Source organism: Protopterus annectens, chromosome 16.part0, assembly GCF_019279795.1.
Source record: "Protopterus annectens isolate FY-2018-M chromosome 16.part0, PAN1.0, whole genome shotgun sequence".
In the NCBI taxonomy this organism is placed as follows: Eukaryota; Metazoa; Chordata; order Ceratodontiformes; family Protopteridae; genus Protopterus; species Protopterus annectens.
The window spans coordinates 567,149,204-567,165,439 of NC_056750.1; the positions used below are offsets into that span (position 1 = coordinate 567,149,204).

General features: G+C 43.7%; 1 protein-coding gene across 1 annotated transcript in view; it reads right to left on the bottom strand.

Moving 5' to 3' along the window:
• FUBP3 (far upstream element binding protein 3) overlaps positions 1 to 15,305 on the bottom strand; it is a 1,726,332-nt gene extending 1,711,027 nt beyond the window's left edge. Inside the window, exons 1-2 of the mRNA XM_044058146.1 lie at positions 15,294 to 15,305; positions 15,054 to 15,162 (exon numbers count right to left, since the gene is read on the bottom strand). Coding sequence (XP_043914081.1) covers positions 15,054 to 15,162; positions 15,294 to 15,305 — 121 coding nt within the window. The remainder of the gene's footprint in view (positions 1 to 15,053; positions 15,163 to 15,293) is intronic.
• Positions 15,306 to 16,236: the final 931 nt, after the last annotated feature.

Sequence of the window (16,236 nt, forward strand, 5' to 3'; positions counted from 1 at the left end):
GCTTGAAGCTCTGAAACTCTTCTAGCTGATGTAATAGCTACCAGAAAAAGAGTTTTCCATGATAACAATTTTAAAGAACAGGAAGCTGCAGGTTGAAAGGGGGAAGAATCAAAGAAGCAAGAACTAAATTTAGGTCCCAAGGAGAAGGAGGATTTCTTATAGGAGGTCTGAGAAGAAAAACTCCTTTCAAAAAGGCTTTGCAGAGTTTGTGGGACATTAGGGCAGATTCAGAAATGCCCACATGAAAGTTAGAAATAGCTGCCAATTGAACTTTAAGTGTAGAGGGAGATGAACCTGCATGGAAGAGTTCAGCTAGAAAATCAAGGACTAGTTGGATGGAAGCGGTGAAAGGATCTATGTCCTTTCCTTGTGCCCAATATGAGAAGCGTTTCCACTTACTCAAATAAATCTTTCGAGTGGAAGATTTATGGGAAGCTATCAATATATCTCTAACAGAGTGAGATAATTGAGGAAGCCTGGCTAAGGTTGGAACTGGAGGAACCAAGCAGTGAGGTTCAGAGAGGGAGGGAGCGATGAAACTGACCCGACTGATGGATCAAAAGATCTGGAACTAGGTCCAGATTCCACGGTCGCTCAAGAGAAAACGATGTAGAAAGGGGAACCACACTTGTCGAGGCCAGTAAGGAGCAATGAGGATCAATGAGGCCTTCTGAGCGATAGCTTTCTGTATTACTTGAGAGATCAGTGGGAAAGGAGGAAATGCATACAGAAGTCCCCGGGCCAAACTTGGACTAGAGCGTCTCTGCTGGGTTGGCCTGGTAAAGGGAATAGAGTGAAATATTCTCTGCACTTGCTGTTTTGGGGAGTAGCAAAAGATCGCAGCAAGGCTGACCCCACTTGAGAAAAATTTCTCTCACTACAGAGTCTTTCAGAGACCACTCGTGAGGCATGAGAATAGCTCTGCTCAACTTGTCCGCAATATGATTGGACTTCCGGGATGTGCGTTGCTATCAGAAAACGCTGAGAAGAAATCGCCCATTGCCACAGTCTGAGTGCTTCTCGACACAGGGGTATGATCTGGTTCCGCCTTGTTTGTTGATGTACCACACTACAGACATATTGTCTGTCTGGATTGCAATTGTTCCCAAGGGAAGAGAGTCTTGAAGGGCTTGCAACGCTAAAAGCACTGCTCTCATCTCCAGAACATTTATGTGCAAGTGGCATTCGTTTGGTTGCCATGTGCCCTGGACTGTCCTGCCCTGATAATGCCCCCCCCACCCGATCAGGGAGGCATCCGTTGTCAGTGTAGCAACCGGAGGAGGTGGAACAAAGGGTCTTCCGACAGGAGCTGGGGAAGACATCCACCACATGAGATGCTTTTTGCACGCGTGATCACAATGGTGTGAGACATTGGAAGTTCCTGGTATGACCATTGAGTAAAAAGCATCCACTGAAGGATCCGCATGTGGTATCTGGCTAAAGGAAGGAGAGGTATGGCCGCTGCCATAATTCCCAACACCTTTAGAACTAACCTGGCTTTGATTCTGTTGTTGTTGAGAAGGAGTGATACCAATTTGTGAATGTCTGATATTCTCTGATGAGTTAGCCTTGCAGACATGTTTATCGTATCTAGATTTGCCTATGTAGGTAATAGTACGACAAGGCGACAAAACAGACTTTTCGCAATTTATTGAAATACCCAGCTTTTGACAAGCGAAAAGTGTAATCTCTGGCCATCAGAAGGAGATGCTTGGTGGGAGCTGTGAGGAGCCAGTCGTCCAAATATGGAAACACCTGGAATCCTTGTCGTCTCAGGTGAGAAGCTACCACTGCCATGCATTTGGTAAACACCGGGGCAGTGGTGAGACCAAAGGGCAGGGCCCTGAACTGGAAATGACTGGTTCCCAGCCTGAAGCGGAGGAATCTTCTGGAGCGTCTGTTCATCTTTATGTGATAGTACGCATCCCGAAGGTCTATAGAGCACATCCAGTTTCCTTTGCCCAAAAGGGGAAGGATGGATTGCAGCGTGACCATCCGAAATCTTGATCTCTTGACTGATTTGTTCAAGACACTGAGATCCAAAATTGGTCTCCAGTCCCTGTTTTCTTTGGAACTAAAAGAACCTTGAGTAGATTCCGGATCCTTGCTGGTCTGCTGGAACTGGCTGAATTGCTCTTTTGCAAGCAGTTTTGAAATTTCCAAAACTGCTAGATCCCTTTGAGCGGGTGGAACATCTGGAAGGGATTTTTTTGACTGGTTTGGAAAGCGAAGAAAGGGGATAGAATAGCCTTCGGAAATGATGGACTGTACCCATTTGTCTTGAGTCAGGGATAGCCAGGCTTCTGGGTACAGTGACAATCTTCCCCCGACTGCCTCCGAAGATGGGCAGTCGGGCAACACCTCAGGGATGCTGAAAGGGCTTGTCAGGGAAGGCTTCCCGATTGCCCTGGTTCTGTGGACCCCCCCTGCCCCTAGGGCGACGTCTACCATTGTTATTCCCACCTCTGCCTCTGGTGGGAAACGACTCTGTCGTCAGGCGAAGTCCCTTGAGATTGTTTACGGATCCACATCTTTCCACCGTGCTGGCCCTTGGGGTAAGGACTGGAAGGAGTAGTAAAACGGACTCCGACGGCAGAAAGGGTCTTGCCATCAGTCTCGCACCTAGTCAAGGTTTCTTTCACTTGAGGACCAAAGAGATGATCCATCAAAGGGAGTTCGTGAAAGACGTCTTGAAAGGGTCCAAAATTTCATAGCCGCATCCAGGAATGCCTACGTAAGGCCACACCTGTCCCTGCGGCTCTGCTCGCTCCATCAGCCGCGCAAGAAAGAAGGCGCATGGAGGAGTTGGTTATGGAATTAAGGGTAGCCAGCTGCGTGTTCATCTTATCTTGGAAACCCGCAGCTGTAGGATCCTTTAACATTTCACTCGCTTCCTTGATCAAGTCTCTTTGAAGACGAGTAAAATGGCACAGGTAGTTCAGCGAACGCATGGTAAATGTCGCTGACGAGAACATCCGCTTCCGTACCTATCCATGGACCTAGATTCCTTGTTAGGTGGATGGACAGGTACTGAAGGATCAGCTAGCTCCTTCTTTGTGGCAGCAGCTACCACCATAGCATCCACAGAAACTCCTTTTGTTAAAAATTGTTTGTCTGCTGGAGCTGTTATGAACTTAGAGGGTCTCCTGGGAGTGGGGTCCACTGAATCAGGAGCCGTCCATGCCTTCTTAGCAACCACCTGCATGAGGGGGTGAAGGGGACACCCAGGAGGTGGAAGGACGACAGCCAAACGCCTCAAGATACACAGATTCGTCCTCCGAAGGGTTGAGGGCTGGCCAATTTCGCCTCTGTTTCGGGATCGCCAGAATGTCTGCAAATGAGACATCTTCAGAAGGGGAACGGGGAACCCTCAGAATCATCCAAATCTGTGTCTGACGTGATGGACTCAGGTGAGTCAATGTGTTTCCTCTTACACTTCCTCTTCCGAGGGGCTCTTCTGCCAAATCAGGAGAGGCCTCGAAGAGGATGAAATCCCACAGGGGCTCCTGAGGAGCTGGCTCTCTGCGGTCCGGGATGAGGGAGTGAGTCGACTTAACCTGAGGCACCATAGAGGGAGGGGCGGAGCCGACTGTGGAGTAGAGCCAGGCTCTAACACACTCCGCATGACCTCGAATGCACCCCTGTCAGGCAGAGCCAGAGGTCCCCGCCCGAGAGCTAAGAACCCCTCGGCACCGACAGTGATGGCTCCGAGGCCGATGTCGGAGCCGAACTCACCAGCGCAAGCACCGAGAGGAGAGGGGTCGGACAAGGGTCCGATGCCACTCACCCCCTCGGAGCCGACGAGGGAAGTCCGGCGCCGAGATTCTTCCAAGGAAGAAGACGGAGCCGAAGACAGTTGTATCGGCTCCGACGCAATCACAGTCTCGGTTCCGACACGACCCGGCTCCGAGCTCAAGAGAGTCGAAGGAGGAATATGTTGATGGACCGGGGCAGGCATCGACTGATAAGTCGGGCTCTGAAGCATCTGGGCCAGTGCCTCGGACTTAAGTAGTCGACTCACTACCCTCTGAAGGTCATGATCCGACAGCCTCGATGACCTAGAGGAGTGAGATCTTTGGCTCCGTTCAGACAGCAGGGGAGATCCTGGAGCCGAATGAACGGAGCCAAGAGATGGTGACCTGGACCTCTTCTAGTTGTCGGCTCCGAAGGTCTGGTCGGAGCCGACACGGAACTTTACTACCCCGGCCCCGGCCGGAGCCGAGGGGGCCACAGAAACTGTGGACTGAGACTTATCGGCTCCAGCCGGAGCCGATGAAGGCAAAGGTTGAGAAACCTTAGGTCTCGGCTCAGTAGCCGGAGCCGAAGACCTAGATGCCTTAGAGGGCTTCCCTGTTGAAACAGACAGGGAATCCTCTGGCTTGAGTAAGCCTCTAAGAATCAATTTATTCTTTCTTTCCTGCAGGACCCTGGGGCTGAAGCCATGGCACACAGCACAGGAGTCCTGCAGGTGCAAAGGCCCCAGACAATAGACACAAGAAGTGTGAGCGTCTGTCAGAGACATTTTCTGACAGCACGCATCACACTTCTTGAATCCGGAGACCTTTGCTTCTTTAGACATTTTATCTGAACAGGTGTACACAAACACACACAAACACACTAGTTACACCCTGTCAGATTAATTATAATAAAAAACAGTACTATTAATTTAACTAAAATAATACACACACACACTCCACTAGGGGAGGAAAGGCCTATAGGCCCAAGGGAAGAACCAAAGGTTCTTGAGGAAAAGAACGGAAAATTTATGGAAGGGAATAAAAAGTTTTCTAAACTACACTAAACTAAGTAAATATATTAAATTAAAGGGGTTTTTAAAGACTAATTTCAAGAAGAAATAGTACTCACCAAGAACCGGTAGAAACAACCAACCTCGAAGCTGTAGCGGCAAACGAGATCTGAGGTAACTCTCGCCTAGCATTGTGGGATATAAGGGGAGCCTCGAGCCGGTGGAACCAACTCTCGAGCTTTTAGAGTGGCAGTGGAGCCGAGGTCGGCTCCGAACCCATCCAGCAAGAATGAAGGCGAGATAGACAACTTAACATGCCAAAGAGCAGTGCAGAGAATTGGTAATGCATTAAGCCAGCCTTGAATCTGAGGTATCTTCTGCACGACTGTCTTTTTGGGACATGCAGGAATGCCTCTTTTAGGTCTAAAGACACCAGCCAAGCATTCTTGCCCAGCATGGGCAGAAGCTGCTGCAAAGTCAGCATTTTGAATTTTGGAATGTCCAGGTAGGTTTTCAAAATCGATAAATCCAGTATTGGCCGCCAGGCCCTGTCCTTTCTGGGTACCAAGAACAATCTAGAGTAAAAACCTTGTCCTTTTTCCTGTTCTGGTACTGTCTGAATGGCCCCCATATCCATGTGGGACGTAACCCATTTCTGTGCCTCTGCCCATTGATTTTTTGGCAGATCTGGCCAACCATTTGTCATTGGCAGAGTGTGGAAATGGAATCTGTATCCCTGTGATACGATGTTTAGTACCCATTTGTCCTGGGTTATTAACTGCCAATTTTGAGCAAAAAGTGCTAATTTTCTCCCTATGGGTGCTGCCAAAAGATAAGTGCTTGGTGTAGGCAGAGGGAAGTCACTGGGATTGCTTTCTGTAGGTTTGCGCTTTATCTCCTCCAGATTTGGAGGTGGATGCGCCCCATTGCTCTGACCTGTATGAATCTTGAGCCTGGTACCTGGAACCCTTAGGACGTCTGGATTTGCCCCTTTGAGCTCGGTCTGACACCGGAAAGACCAATTTCTTGTAGGCCAGTGTCTACTGAATCTTGGTGGCTGCACTTGCAAAAAATCTTTAACAGTTTGCATAGACTTAGCTTTACCTTCCATTTTCTTTAAAACCTCTTCTGCCTTAATACCAAACAAGAGAATCAAGCTGTAAAGGTGCATCTAGCAATTTAGCTTTAACATGATCAGGCAAATTTTGTTCCTTTAACCAGGCATGCCTTCTAATCACAGATCCAGTAACTACGGGAGGCCTCTAAAGAATCAAAACCACACTGCAAAGTATGCTTCCCAACTTGTTCAGCTGCATGCAATAATTCCTGCAATTCTTTATTTTCTGCACATTCTGAAATCAACATAATTTTCTGTTTCAGCAATCCCATAACATGTTGTTGGTACTTAAGCATATGAAACTGACAATTTAAGGCCCTGACTGCCAAGGTTGCAGATGTATAAACCTTTTGTCCTCATCTGTCCAGTGCCCTTGAATCTCTGTCAGAGGGGGTAGGGTTTTTTGCTGTTGAGGCCTTAACTCCCTTTGGACCCTCTGAAATAGTTTCAGGATCAGCAGCAGGGATTCTAAATAAAAATTTATGTGAGTTGGGGACTCTGTAATATCTGTCAGGCTTACTGGGAGCCGGAGGTAAGGAGTCAGGGGTCAAGCTCGACTCCGAAAACACATCATCCACAATGTCTAAAACAGGGGGAATGGCTAAAGGCTTGTGCTGATGGAGAAGGAAATCCCTGAGCCTCTTTTTTGATTCTGAGAAGTCTTGACTCTCCCAGTGAAAATGCTCCCTCAAAGTATGCACGGTTTCTCCAAAAGAATAATCCTCAGGAGGAGATGCAGATGGAATAGACTCCTCAGCATCAGAATCCTCAAAGGGAGGTATAGATAATTCCTGATCAGAAGAGGAATCAGAAGAAATAGAAACCTGATCTGAAAATTCATAATCAGTGTCTTGCCTAGACCTCTTATCTGGAGGGGGATGGCTACCCCTGATCAAGGTAATAAGGTCTTCAGCCATTTTGATCATCTGTTTTTTAGGCATAGAGGCCTGTGCACGTGGCTCATGCGTCGGTTTTTTAGGTTTAGAAGTTTCTTTTGTCTTTGATTTTGCAGCTGTCGTCAGTTTGATGTACAAATGTTGAGATCCGAATACACACTCGGAAGCTCGTGCCTACTCAGAGGCTCCGGACCCATCCGAGGGAGATACATCCGTCGGTCCAATACCTTGAGTATCTTGCTGCATGCCGGACTCCACATGGGTGTCGGTAGAGGCCTGCAACTCGAAGGTAGCGGGTATCAGGGGCTGTGAAGGCACCCGAGTACCAGCGACTGGCTTCGGAGAAGCTTTGTCGTGCGTTTTGGATCTCGACTGCCTTTCTCTGTCTTTTTCTTTGCGATTTTTATGTACTCCGGTAGTCGGATTGCTATCCGACGACATTTCTGGGTAGTTAAATCCATTTCCAAAATACTTTGATGCAAAAATATACCGACGCTTAATAGTGCGTTGGTTAAATCTAGCACAAAACCGACAGCCAGGCACGTTGTGATCAGGGCCTAGGCAAGGAATACAGTATAAATGGAAATCCTTAGGAGGTACTTGCTTCCCACAAGTAATACAATTATTAACTTTTTCTGACATCGGTAAAAAGCAAGAAAAAAGTTTCCCCAACAGGGTACTTAGCTTTAGTGAAGACTTCAGTTCTGAAACTCAAACATTTCAGTAGTCGGCCGACCGGCACTTGCAAAATGCTTCTGTTTTGGGCACCACGCAGCAAGAAAGACTGAAGAAAATGGCATCGGCTGCATGTTTTATACCCCTGACTACCTGACATCATGGAAGAGAAGACAGCAACCGACGCAGGACCCAAGACTTTGGAATTCAGGCCGACTGAGGGCAACCTGCCAGCAGATTACCCAAATGTAATGACTGCAACAGTGAAACACGAAGAACATCTGGTAACATTCTTTCACAACTGGTGTGATCAAAATTTACCTCAAATCACTGCATTAGTTCAATGTGTATGCACGCTTACTATATTTCTTTATTGCATATTTGTTTGACTAGGATGTCTAATTGTACCAGTGTCCCTTTTTCAACAGAGACCCAGGGAGAAAGCTCCTTTACAAAGCACATTACAAACAATACAAGAAATCGATAACAATCGAGAATACATAACGTTGGTAAATACACGTAGTAAATAGTAATTAATAAACAATAAAAATGAGAGTAATATAAAATTGGGGGGGGGTAACAAACTAGTGTATAACAGCTAGTGTTTATTTTCTTGCCAGGAGAGGAAAGATATTCAATAGTTACACTGACATTCATTAGCAACCAATCATACACTGCATATTAGCAAAAGAAGCAAGAGAAAACAGTGTCTTTGTCCATCTTCCAATTAAACCTGGTCTTGCATGCTTTCTGTGACAGCAACTGGAATGATGCACAAAACCAGATGGTTAAATCAACCTCAGTCTTGGGTTGAAAACTTTGTTGAGCAGTCAGCAGCAATTAGCTAGTATGACAGCACTAGCAGCTAACACTTTAAACGATACACATGGTATGATACTGCAGTAATAGTAGTACTAGACCACTGCCACAGATGTAGTGCATAACAAGGAATGCAGTTTTCTCCGCTAATGTAAGACAGCAGGTAGGAAAATGCCTTGTACTTTGCCATAATGTCTCAAAGGCAAATATTGAGAAGGTTGCACAAGGCATAACAACCCCCGTCATAGCCTAGTGCTGCTCCCCCACCCAATAAAAGCACGGGAAGCTATTTGGCCAAACAGGTCCAACTGCTCTAAGAACAGCCTTAGTAAGGCCCCTGAGTCCCCTAGGCATTCCTTTACTTTCTACCTTCCATTTCTTTTTAAATTGACCTTTCTGCCTTTCTCAGACATACCCTTTACTTGCTTGAGATACAGTACCCATCTAGACTTGGATTCTTCTATCTCATACCATAGCACAGGGGTAAAATCTATTCTACTTCCTGAGTGAATTTATACCTTTTCTTTAAGTTTTCTTTTCACTTTTTCAATAGTAGGGGTGCCAAACAGTACTTTGCCTGAAGTGGCATTAAGGATCTTTACTTTCCCACACACTAGCAAGGGCTGAAGCCAGTGCCACACACGTTGGCTGTTGTCCTGGATCCTGCATCCACATCATCATAATCACACATAAGTGGTTTTGCTTTATGACCAGTTGGCTAAGCTTCCAGAGTTCTGTCACTGGGACAGCAGCAGACAAATCCCCAGTCTTCTTTCCTACACAGTCCAAGGAGCGACATATGGAACTTGGTCATGAGTGTCCAGCTACTGACATTAATGAAGGCCAGGATGGCAGCCATGTATACCATCATCTCAAATCTACTCAAAACCTTACTTTGTCATTGGGGAATGTGCAGGGAGCACAAGTTTAAATCCTTTTTCTGCATCTGTGGATATCACTGCTAGCTCCACCAGGGTTCTTGTAAAAATGTTTGTGGGAAATCTTGCAGACTTGTGGAAATTTTTCACACTGTACAACCTGTCAGGATTCTTCAGAGCAGGGGGTTAATGGAAGCTGGTCAAAGCTTCCTCAACACCTCCCAAAACAGGAGAAATGGCCATAGGTTGGAATGCATTTGAGGCTAACAATGCAAAACATCTTTTCCGGCTTCTGAGGTTTCCCTTCTTTCTCAGTTGAAAAACAACTTGTAAAGTGTTTCTCCAAATCCTATCTCCTCTATCTGGGGCTCTGAGGAGATGGTACCCTCAATGTACATTTCAGAGACAAGGGGTGAAAGACAATGAAAAATAATCAAATTATTTCCCCAATTTCACTCAACTGGAGGAGCACTTCCTTTCTTTTTAGCACAAAGGACTCCAAACACTAAAAAATCTTTTCCTCTCTGCAGACTCTGAACAGCTTTTCAGAGACCTTGGGATGGGCTGAAATACAGTTTTGAAAATAGAAAGGAAGACCCACTCAACATCTAGGGTGTAGATGTCCATCAGGAGATGGGAAACAGTGAAATGTGCTTCACTTTCTGGGTATTCCTGTGAGGGAGGACTACTTTGGGATTCTTAGTCTAGAAATGGGATACCTGGACTTCCACAACATCCTTTTAAGCAAAAACAGCAATGGCCCTGTTTTCTCCCTTCAAAAGTAATCAAACAGCCTTATACGATGGGCAGCTGTGTACCCCCAGAATGTCCTCCCTCTAACTCCATTCTGATTGGATATGTAACGGCCTTCAAAGGGGCAAATGCCCGTGGAGGAGTAGGTGTTTGGTCCAGGTGTTACAAAAGCATTCTTTTAGACTAAGTGCAGATGCTGGATACCTATTTTACTGCACTCCTTTCACTGCCTACTGTTTGCCTTTTTTCAGAGGGGGGATTTCAGAGGAGAAAGACAACCCAGACGGCATCAGTGGGCCAGGTGAAGGCTTCAAGTCTCTTATAATTGACAGAGTGCTGAAAGGCGAGCCCCTTCTTAGGATTTTTTTTTTTGTCTAAATCCTACAGAAACAAGGAGACTTCTGGATGTTGCAATGCAGTCCAAAATATATATATATATATATATATATATATATATATATATATATATATATATATACATATATATATATATATATATATATATATATATATATATATATATATATATATATATATATATATATATATGTATATATATATATATATATATATATATATATATATATATATATATATATATATACATATGTGTATATATATATATATATATATATATCTATATATATATATATACATATGTATATATATATATATATATACATATATATATATATGTATATATATATATATATATATATATATATATATATATATATATATATATATATATATATATATATATATATATATATATATATATATATATATGTATATATATATATATATATATATATATATATATATATATATGTATATATATATATATATATATATATATATATATATATATATATATATATATATGTATATATATATATATATACATATATATATATATATATATATATATATATGTATATATATATATATATATGTGTGTATATATATATATAAAAAGCATCAGTGATTATCTTTATAAGGCATTTGCCTACCAGATGCACATCCTTTTTCTCTCCAGACATTACGTCCCACTGCCTTAATACTACAAACAGTAACGGGGTGATCTAAAAACAGAAATAGTGAAAATTCCCAGATGGGTAATTACCTGGCTTTGGAAGCCACCTGAATCATACCAGATGATGTGCACTTCAGTATGCTGAAAATATGAGGCAGACACTATCAGAATGCATAAAGTCCTAATATGGCATACAGACACTGCCATTAGACTGGGAGCATCTTGGCATCCTAGTGACAATACCTACTGCATCAAGGTGGAAGGATTCTGAGCTCTGGAAGTCAAGTTCAGCAGTTAATACTACTCCAACAGTCTTCTTCTTTTGGCTGCTCCCGTTAGGGGTCGCCACAGCGGATCATCTGTTCCCATTTCTTCCTGTCCTCTGCATCTTGCTCTGTCACACCAACCACCTGCATGTCCTCTCTCACCACATCCATAAAACTTATCTTAGGCCTTCCACTTTTCCTGTTACCTGGCAGCTTCATCCTTAGCATCTTTTTCCCAATATACTCTGCATCCCTCCTCAGCACATGTCCAAACCAACGTAATCTTGCTTCTCTCTGGCTTCGTCTCCAAACCTTCCAACCTGGGCTGACCCTCTAATATACTTATTCCTAATCCTGTCCACCCTCGTCACACCCAGTGTAAATCTTAACATCTTTAACTCTGCTCCATCCAGCTCAAACTCCTGCCTTTTTGTCAGTGCCACTGTCTCCAGCCCATATAACATAGCTGGTCTCACTACCCTTTTGTGGACCTTCCCTTTCACTCTTACTGGTACTCGTCCGTCACAAATCACTCCTGACATTCTTCTCCACCCACTCCCATCCTGCCTATACTTACTCTGAACTGTTGATCCCAAGTATTTAAACTCATCCACCTTTACCACCTCTACTCCCCTGCATCCTCACCATTCCTCTATCCTCCCTCTCATTCACACACATATATTCTGTCTTAGTCCTGCTGACCTTCATTCTTCTCTCTAGAGCACATCTCCACCTCTCCAGGGTCTCCTCCACCTGTTCCCTACTCTCACTACAGATCACAATGTCATATGCAAACATCATAGTCCACAGGGACTCCTGATCTTGTCTGTCAACCTGTCCATCACCATTGCAAATAAGAAAGGGCTCAGAGCTGATCCTTGATGTAATCCCACCTCCACCTTAAACGCATCCGTCACTCCCACAGCAGACCTCACCACTGTTGCACTACCCTCGTACATATCCTGTACCACTCTTACATACTTCTCGGACACTCCCGACTTCCTCATACAATAACACAACTCCTCTCTAAGCACCCTATCATATGCTTTCTCTAAGTCCACAAAGACAGAATGCAACTCCTTCTGACCTTCTCTGTACATCTCCATCAACACTCTCAGAGCAAACATCGGATCTTTAGTGCTCTTTCCTGGCATGAAACCATACTGCTGATCACTAATCATCACCTCCCTCCTTAACCTAGCTTCCACTACTCTTTCCCATAATTTCATGCTGTGCCTGATCAATTTAATCCCTCTGTAGTTACTACAGCTCTGCACATCACCCTTATTCTTAAAAATCGATATCAAAACATTTGTTCTCCATTCCTCAGGCATCCTCTCACTTTCCACTATTTCATTACACAATCTAGTTAAAAACTCCACTGCCATTTTACCTAAACACATCCATGCTTCCACAGGTATATCATCCGGACCAACAGCCTTTCCATTTTTATCCCCTTCATAGCTATCCATACTTCCTCCTTGTTAATCCACTGCACTTCATGATTCACTATCCGCACATCATCCAACCTTCTCTCCTTCTCATTCTCTTCATTCATCAGCCCCTCAAGGTACTCTTTCCATCTGCTCAACATACTCTCTTCGCTTGCGAGTACGTTTCCCTCATTATCCTTTATCACCCTTACCTGCTGCACATCTTTACTAGCTCGGTCCCTCTGTCTAGCCAATCAGTACAGGTCTTTTTCTCCCTCCTTTGTGACCAACTTTTCATACAACTCTTCATAGTCCTTATCCTTAGCCTTCGCCACCTCTCTCTCCGCCATGCACCTCATCTCCTTATACTTCTGTCTACTTTCTTCATCTCTCGGACAATCCCACTTCTTCTCCAACCTCTTTCTCTGTATACTCTCCTGTACTTCCTCATTCCACCACCAGATCTCCTTGTCCTCCTTCCTCTTTCTAGATGTCACACCAAGCAACTTTCTAGCCATCTCCCTTACTAGCTCTGCTGTAGTTACTCAGCTATTCGTTAACTATTCACTGTCACCCAGTGCCTGTCTTAACTCTTCCCTGAACTCCAACTCACAATTATTCTTTTTCAATTTCCACCATTTGATTCTTGGTGCTGCCCTCGCACTCCTCCTCCTCTTCTTGATCACCAATGTCATCCTACAAACCACCATCCTATGCTGCCTAACTACACTTTCCCCTGCCACTTTACAGTCTCCAATCTCCTTCAGACTGGCCCTTCTACATAAGACATAATCCACCTGTGTGCATCTCCCTCCACTCTTGTATGTCACCCTAAGCTCCTCCCTCTTGTTAAAATACGTATTCACCACAGCCATGTCCATCCTTTTCACAAAATCCACTACCGTTTGACCTTCTGCATTCCTTTGCTTAACACCATACCTACTCATCACTTCCTCATCCCCTTTGTTCCCTTCATCAACATGCCCATTGAAATCTGCTTCAATTACCACTCTCTCTCCCTTGGGTACAGTCTTCACCACTTCATCCAACTCACTCCAAAATTTTTCTTTCTCATCCACCGCACACCCAAATTGTGGAGCATATGCACTAACAATCATCATTACACCACTTCCAGCTTCATAAACATCACTCTATCCGACACTCTTTACACCTCCAAAAGACTCTTAGCATACTGTTCTTTCAGGATAACCCTACGCCATTTCTTCTCCCATCCACACCATGATAAAACAATTTGAGCCCACCTCCGATACACCTAGCCTTGCTCCCCTTCCATCTGGTCTCTTGCACACACAATATACCAACCTTCCTTCTGTCCATATCAGCTAGCTCTCTCCCTATACCAGTCATACTGCCAACATTCAAAGTTCCGAACCTCACTACCACAGTCCTAGCCTTTACCTGCCTTCGGGCATGCCTTTCCCCTCTCTCCTCCTTCGGCCAACAGTAGCCCAATTTCTGCCAGCATCCTGTTGGCCAACAGTACTGGTGACGGTCGTTGTTAACCCGGGCCTCAACCGATTCACAGTATGTATATCTGTATTGTAGTCTGCATGTACGATTTGGCAAAATTTTACTCCGGATGCCCTTCCTGAAGCAACCCTCCCCATTTATCTGGGCTTGGGACCGGCACAAAGAAATGCACTGGCTTCTGCATCCCCAGTGGCTGGGTACTACGCAATACTACTAATATTACTGCAACAGTAATCTACAGAAAAAAAAATTGTTAACTTACGGGGCATAAATGGGCTGCTCATGTCAGAGGATGGATGATGGCTGACAAGCAGGAGGGAGAAACAAACAACCCCCCCCCCAAAAAAAAAAAGAGACTGACATAACCCATGTAGCTCATCAGTAAGGGTCTATATTACCACATCAAAAAACCCGTTAATCGAACGGTTTTATAACTGAAAATGTGGTTACTAGAACTCACATTTGTGGGAGGCTGCACCCCCCCGCTAACTATATATACCAACTCCGAGATCGCACTACAATGAGGAAAGGGCAAATTTTCTGATCTTCACTATACCAGGATTTTACAATACACAGCTCTTTTATCTGCATTTTCAGTTATAAAGCTGATCGATTAACGGCTTTTTCGATGTGGTAATACAGACCCATCAGTAAGGCTACTAGGGTTGTCACTGTCTCCCCAAAGAAACAGAACTGTGACTCTTGGTTGAGGAAGAGATCTCAAACAAAGTATGGAGTATGTTTAAGTTCCCAGCAGACAAAACACTTAATGGAGCAAAGCTTGAAAGTGACTTGGGCACTGTCTGCAAAGATAAAGGGCCAAAGCAAAAGATAAAAATGAAATGTACTGTTATACCAACAGGTCAACAAAACCCTAAAAAGGAAATAATTTAAACAGATAAGGGCCAATAAAAAAAAAAATAATAATAAAATAAAACTTACCTCCATCATTCAAAGATCTCTTTGGACCTCCATAACCATACATAGAAGGATCCACTAGTGGTGTGGAGTTATTCAGGTGAGCTGGATCCCCTCCAATCTTTGCAGCAATCTAAGGATAAAAATGGAATCATGAACTCACCCAAACACACTCATCTAGTATCAACGTCTTTGCTTCTGACTAAGTTAAAGATAATTTCCCAAAAGTGCTGACTGCTAGCAGTTTTTTTTTTTTTCGCATACATAAATGGCCATCTCAAAAAAACTATTCCAATATATTCCCATAAAATTAACAGACAAGTATACTGGGATAGCTCCCTACAGAAAGTCTTAAGATTCGGCTTTTAATTTGTACCTTGAATCTTGAATGAAAAACTCACATTATGTCATTTGTATATACTGCATTTAAAAACAAAATCACTTTTATAAAGAAATGCATATAGTTTTTGGACGTGAAGTTAAGTTTCCTTAGTTTGACGCATCTACAAGCTTCCATACATTTATACGTCCAGATTTAATTGAACTATATAGTAGTCAGCCAGAAAAAGAAAAAAAATGCCAAATAAATGTCTGCTGTAAAAGGAAGGATCCCCCCCCAAAAAAAGTCTGGGGGGTGCAACATCATAGGACAATCGCTGAAACAGTTTCAAATTCTCTAGCAGCTTTCTCAAAAATAAAATAAAGTCATGAGTTAGTCACTTACCATTCTTCATAGAAAATACTTTTCTTCCTACCCTCTATCAGCTTACAGACTCCACCCATTATACTACAAACCTAGGTGGAGACATTCACCCTAATCCTTGCCCCACCTATCACAATGAACACAATTCTCTCCCACACACTACTCTAACCCTAAAACAGTCAACCCCCAAACCCCAGTAATCCAAGTTTTTCTGCCATAAATGTTATGAGCTTGAGAAATAAAACTGCTGAACTACACTGATTAGTTTACTCAACACAAGACGGATATGATCACCAACTGAAACTTGGCTTTAACCCAGCATAAACGACTCGGAAATTACACCTCCCAGCAATATAGGTTCATAGGTTGTTACTAGGCTATCTGCCCTAGGGCATTTATAAGCCTAGCCAGAGTGTGTTTGGCTTTCGCCACCCTTTTAGATTAGTAGACTGTGCCTCTGTATAGTAGGTCATAGAAGACAGCCCTTTTAAGGTTAGTTTACTG